Here is a 6,546-nt window from a genome sequence, read left to right on the forward strand (position 1 = left end):
CCACAAGAACAACAGCAAGTGACTGGGAGATTTCTCCCAAATGCTTATAGGAAGCTTCATCCATCTCACTGTTTGGTTGGGAGGTCTCCAGCAGACTCCCACAGTGACACCAGCTTTATTGGCCCTCAACCTAATCCAAACACTCTCAACCTCATCACGACTATACTTGATTTCCAAGCTCTCATAGCATTCTCTAAAATACAGGGCCACTTCACCCCCTCTCCTTCCCTTTCTATCCCTCCTGAAGAGCTTGTAGCCATCCATTGTAGCACTCCAGCCATGTGATGCATCCCACCACGTTTCTGTGATAGCCACTATGTCATAGTTTCCCTGGTGTACCATGGATTCAAGCTCCCCGTTTGCTGATCATCCTGCGTGCACTGGTATAGATGCACTTCAGATGAGCTAATGTTTCCAACACCTTTTTTGCACTGTGGGCTCCATTTCCTACCAGACCCTTCTCAGTGCTTCCATGATTTCTAAACATCTATTCTTTCTCTCAAATGAAACAACAGAGTAAGAATACTCCCTAGTCCACCATCCTTCAAGCCCTGGCATGTTTCTCTTGGGCTTGTCCCTAACAGGCCCAGTTATCTCCCCTTCCCCCTTCATATCTAGTTTAAAGCCCTGTCAATGAGCCCTGCTAATTCCTGCCCCAAAAGCCTTTTGCCCCTCTGGGACAGGTGCATCCACCTGCCACCAGCAGGCCAGGTGTCTCATATAGCAGCCTGTGATCAAAATACCCAAAGCCCTGCCTTTGGCACCAGTCACACAGCCATGCGTTGATCTGCAGCCTCCTCCTGTTTATCTCTTCATCCTTTCTTGCAGCAGGGATGGAGGAAAACACTACTTGTGCTCCAGACCCCCCAACCAGCTGTTCCCAGGGCCCTGAAGTCTCTCTTCACTGCCCTTGGACTCCTTGTAACAATTTCATCATTGCCAACCTGAAAAACCAGCAGTGGGTAGTAGTCAGAGGGCTTTACCAGATCAGAGTTTCCTTTCAACATGTCTCATCTGAGCCCCAGGGAGGCAGCAGACTTCCCTGTAGGACGGGTCTGGTCAACAAATGGGCCCTTCTGTTCCCCTCAGAAGGGAGTCACCCACCACAATTACTCTCCTTTTCTTCTTAGTTGAAGAAGTCCTAAGGTGTGGGGGTGAGTGACAAGCCCGTGGTGACTCAGTAGACAGATCTACCTCTCCATCTTCATTTATCTGGCCCTGAAGTTCCAAAGCCTCCTACCTGTTTTTCAAGGGCAACTGGGAGGATGGGGGGTCTGTGAGGTTTTTCCCTTGCCTCTCTGAGGAGGGACCTCCCTCCATTCCTCTCTGACCCGTGAGCTCCCTCCTTCTGCCTGATGACAGGAGGGGAACCATCACTTGTTCAAGAACTTCTTCCTTCTGCCCTTGCCTTAGGCTGTGGCTCCACCAATCTATTTCATGCTCCCGTTCTCTGATGGTTCTTAACCTTTCTGCCTCCTCCCTCAGTTCAGCCACCTCCCTGAGCAGGTCATGTCCTTGCTCACCCCACACACACACGGTGTCACCGGCTCCCCCGGTACCAGCGCCAGGCTCAGGCACTCGCTGCAGCCCCAGCCCTGCACGGCCACGTGTCTGCACAGCAGCTCAGTCTGAGCTCCCACATTCTCTCACTGCAGCTTTTGGTTGTGTTGTGACCATGATCATCTGTCCAGCTAAAGGAAAGGAACTGCTGTTTGCTGCCCTCACACACACCCACATTAAACTGCTTGTGCCAACTCCTCTAACCAGCTCGGGCCACTTTCTGCTCCATGCTGCCGTGGAGGGAAGAAAGGATGTTTGCTAAAATGGTACTGCTTTTGTACTACAGCAGTATCATCTTGTAGCTAAACAGTGTGTCATGCACCAATGCACCAGAAAAATAATAAACTCACACAAATTACGACCTCCAAGCCGTATCATGCCAATTAACAACATACCTGGATGTTCTGAACAACATCTTTGAATGGAGAGGACCTCTGCATACACGTGTTCACCAGGTCCATCGCCCTATCAAAGTTCTTCACATATTCTCCATACATCTTCAAAAAAGGAGCAAGTTTCTGTAGGATATCTCCGAGCCGTGGGTTGACATTCCTATGGGAAAGAGAGAGTAAAGTTCTGCAATCTCTGCAAATCAAGACTATCTTCAGAGGCAAAACACAAATATAAGACTTCCACAGCTGCTTCCCACATGCACAAGCTTACACACATACACAATCAAGTTATTTTAATTTAGTTTGAAGTATTCTACATGGTATCCTAGATGAAATCTAAAATATTAATCTAGATGTACAAAGGCTGATATTTCTGCCCCCACCATCAATCTCCTAAGTGAAGAGCAGATTCAAACTGATTGACTACACATTGTGAAAGAAACACCTATATGTCTCTGCTGTCCAGCACAAAACCTTGTAGGAAACTTTTACTTTTTAAAAATAATCTTTTCCACCATAGACAAACATCTGAAGAGGTTTTAATGCTAAGAGATGGCCCAGTTCAACTAGGTAAGTCCCCGGGGGCCAGACACACATTTGCCTGGAGCCTCCCCCAGTTGGGAGCAGTAGGAGCCACACATCTTTGCCTCTTCCAAATGCCAGGCCAAACAGAGCCAGCTCTTCTACCCCAGCTCTTTTCTCCCACTGAACCCGAGCCTTGCAGTCTGAGCACACCAGACCCCCTCTGGCCATTTAACAAGCTTCTGACTTCAGACTCTTCAGTTTTCCTCCCCTTTTATTACAGCTGTTCTTGTAAACGTAAGTCAGGTGCAAAGGTGCTGAGGCTCACATCCTTCTGGTCATTGATGGACTATGTGAAGATTGGACTTGGCCAAGAGAGATGTGAACTCTGGTCTTGTCTCCATCATTCAGGGTACCTGGAAAGGTGTCGTGCCAGCACAATCTGCACCTTCCCCTGCAGGACACTCTTTGCAGCTAGTGTGTCATCTCAATTCCACTTTCCTACATCTGCTTGACAATAAACCTTTCTACCTAGCACTGAATTTCTGCAACAGCTACATCCTACCATAAGTGCCAAATTTTAATTGGTATTTGACCATTATTAGTCATTGAAAAAACCCAACCAAACCATACCTACTTTCTTAAAGAAAGCACATACCCACTGTAACCTATAACATTTATTAACTCCTAGAACAGAAGGCAGCAAATCCTGGGGTATAACCTTGTGCAACACTGTGATGCTCAACAGCAGAAGTGGTTGCATAACAGACGTAAGCGGATTTACAGATATGAAGTCATCTATCTTATCTGTCCAGATTTTCCATTGGTTTGCTGCTATAATCCTGATTTTAACATTAAAATAAATTGTATATAGCCATAACAAGATAAATGTAACAAGAAAATTTAAAATGGATGTTTCTCATGAAGACTCCAGCTTGGCATACATGCTGATGCTTTTCCCTTCTTTGAGAAGTGGGGAGAAAATACTTGGTCTGTGGGGGCCAAAAAAGCTATTTCCTTCCTTCCTAGTACTGCAATTTCATGGTACTGCAAAAATAGGAGAATGGAAACCAGCTTGGGCAATACTTTGGACTGAAAAATTCTCACAAGGTACTCCCAAGTTATTTTGAGTGCTCAGGTCTATTCCTATATTCAGAAATGCTTAAGAGACTCCATCCTAGTGTGTTAAGTAACCATTGAACATTAAATAATTGAAACTCTGGAATTAGACTAGGCCTTATGGTTGCTGTAACTCCTTGAAAACATGCTTTTAAAGTACTTGTAGTGACAGTTACTCACCATTCTTGTGTAATTCTTGCTTTGAGCTCAGGAAGAAGAAATTGTCCATGGAAACAATAGATGGAAGAAATATTTGAAAAGATGCCTGTTACCACTTCAGATGAAATACCTGCTTCTGCCAACTTAGTGCAAAAAACCTGCATGAGACAACAAGACAGTACAACATATATTTAAAAAAAACCCAACCCTGGAAACACTGACTTCAGACTACAATATTACAAAAGCCTTAGAACAGAGATACAATTTTTGACTTGTGGAAGTCAGTCCTGGGGGGCTTTTGGGAGGTCACAAAACTTCAGCCCACTGTCAGTTAGGGTTAGATTTATGACTATGGGCCATAGAGGTACATCTGAAAAATCTGAGAGTTAAGTCAAAAAAGATTGAATCTACTGAGATGATCAGACATCTTGTATTTGGGAGTGCAAGTTGCTAAGACCAACCAGTCCCTGAAGAGCACTTACTTCTATGCATGTGAAGCAAAAGAAACAATATGATTATTTTGTTTCTCTATGGGAAAAATTACACTGTACTGAACAAAAGGGAAAGACACTCCCTACATTTCCACAGTCTCGAAAATCTCAACTTATCCAAAGAAAACACTGGAAACTCTTCCACAGAGGTCCTAGTGTCAGGGGTTGGAGAACTCTGCAAGTTACAGTTTCTAGTAAGATTTCCAGCAAGGTGACAATTTTATTTTCTTACTCCTCTCTGCCCCCCCCCCACCTTATTTTCAAAAAGCCCTTGGTTAGCAATGTGACTCATCCTCATTTTTACTTCTTTTCTGCACGTTCATGGCTTTTTTTTTTTTTTCTTTTGCGATGATGACAGAAATGCCTGAGCTGTGCAGACTCCCCTCAGCATTTCTGTGGAAATTTCTGTGGAAGAAAGTTCAGACTCATCACACCGGTTTTACTTTATCCCCACATGTAAACACAACGGACACCAATTATGAAACATGTGGGTTTTAAAAAAAGAACTCCCTGTGAGCATGTGGCTGATCCACGTGGCCTGATTTTAGTAAAACTCAGATGTCTTGTGCATTTAAGAGCAATCATGGATTTCACCACTTCTCGGTGCCTTCAGTGTCCCCCACGGTTTCCCCTCCACAGATGCTCAGGGAGGAACCCCATGCTGATGGTGCCTGTATCCTGGGCTGCTGCTTTACCATTCCTCTTTCTGACATCCCAATCCTTGGGTTCCAGCTCAAGGAACCCACCTGCCAAAAGCTCACCCCTGGGACCCATGGCACACAGCCTGGCAAGCAAACTCTGTCTCCCACCTACAAACTGGGCTACAGGTTAGAGGATGGACATGAGACACCTTCACTGCTCACAGAAAGGAAAGCGGAGTCAATTTAAAATTGAATTACCTGGTCCAACAGATGGAGTCTTTTAACATAGGCTTCTTCTGTGTGAAGCAGCTCATTTGCAATGTTGAATAGCTTTTGGGGCTCTGTACACTGCAAAAAAGGTACAAATAACACAATGCATCTGCACTTACAAACTCAAGTTTTACCTACTCTTCTCTTTCCCATTTTCTCAGCAGGCCAAGTTCCCTGCCAGTAGAGAAGCCTGAAGTGAAGGAGGTTAACACATTCCAGAAACTGCTCCACATCCCTCACCAAAGGATCAGTTTGCTCCAGAGACTTTTAAAAGCTATTTGCTGAGAAAGCAATTAGTAATGCAGTCAATGGCTGGTCAGGACTGCACTTTATTTCATTATGGTTTTCTGTAAGGAACCAGAAACATTCTCTAAACCTGGAAGTATGTCTAGTCTATTTGGTAACTACAGCACTAGACTCTAAAACAACTCTTCTCCTTTTTGGTTTCACGTCTTGTGACTAGAAAGAAACCTGGACACCAGGGCTGTCTGGCCATGGATTTCTCTCCCTGGCCAGCACAGTGTTACTCTCCATGGCAGACTTCTGAGATTTCTCTGCAGATTTAAACACTGGCCAATTCCCTGGAAAGAATTTCCAGCAATGTAACCCAAGTCACTCCAGGAAGCCTTTCATTAAGCTCATTTATAAAAATAAATAAAATGAGAAAGGACTAATTAAAAAACCTGAATGCAGTTATGAAGCACTGAACTTATCCATGGTTTAGCCAAAAGCTACATCGACTCCTTCCTCTCTAAGTGCTTAGAAATACTTGATTTACTCTCAGGCACATGGTGTGATTCTTGGGGTGCCTTACACAGTAACAGGAGTTGGGCTTGATGATCCTGATGGGTCCCTTCCAGCTCAGCATATTGTATGATTCTATAGGTTTTTGAGGGAATAGACTTTAAAGATCACTTTTAGTTATATGAGAGCATATAACCAAACCAAAACTATGGTCCAGAACTGAGGGCTGGCTGGTTTGTGTTCAGGAATATGAACATCCAAAAGGATGATCAAATGTAGGAAAATTCTAGTGGGTTGAATTGGAAAAAAACAAACAATAAGACAACTGTAAGGAAGTTAAGAGAGATGTACAGATGTTTAATGGAACAGGGAGCATCAGGTGGGTGCAATTATTCACTATTACTTTCATGGGAAAACTAAAGAACATAAAATAAAATTACCGAGGTGCAGCTTTAAGACCAAAAGCCACTTCCTTGAACCACTTCACAGTGTCAGACAGCAAACCTTCCTGCAGGTTCCCAAAAGGACCAGACAAATCCATGGAGTAAAAGTACACCTGAATTCTACTGAACACGCAGGGCTGCTCCCAGTTCAGGATGCACCTGGGCCCCCCACCAGCCACAGGGCTTTCTATCCCATGTCCCTCTG

The 6,546-nt window shown here is 44.4% G+C and overlaps 1 protein-coding gene across 1 annotated transcript in view; it reads right to left on the reverse strand.

The window, feature by feature from the left end:
* Positions 1 to 6,546, reverse strand: part of LOC104395036 (FYVE, RhoGEF and PH domain-containing protein 3-like) — a gene marked incomplete at its 3' end in the record, with an annotated part of 47,311 nt that overhangs the window by 28,339 nt on the left and 12,426 nt on the right. Inside the window, exons 4-6 of the mRNA XM_010004703.1 lie at positions 5,143 to 5,232; positions 3,774 to 3,910; positions 1,956 to 2,112 (exon numbers count right to left, since the gene is read on the reverse strand). Coding sequence (XP_010003005.1) covers positions 1,956 to 2,112; positions 3,774 to 3,910; positions 5,143 to 5,232 — 384 coding nt within the window. The remainder of the gene's footprint in view (positions 1 to 1,955; positions 2,113 to 3,773; positions 3,911 to 5,142; positions 5,233 to 6,546) is intronic.

The sequence above is a fragment of the Chaetura pelagica genome, unplaced genomic scaffold, assembly GCF_000747805.2.
Source record: "Chaetura pelagica isolate M959 unplaced genomic scaffold, ChaPel_1.0 scaffold769, whole genome shotgun sequence".
Lineage (NCBI taxonomy): Eukaryota > Metazoa > Chordata > Aves > Apodiformes > Apodidae > Chaetura > Chaetura pelagica.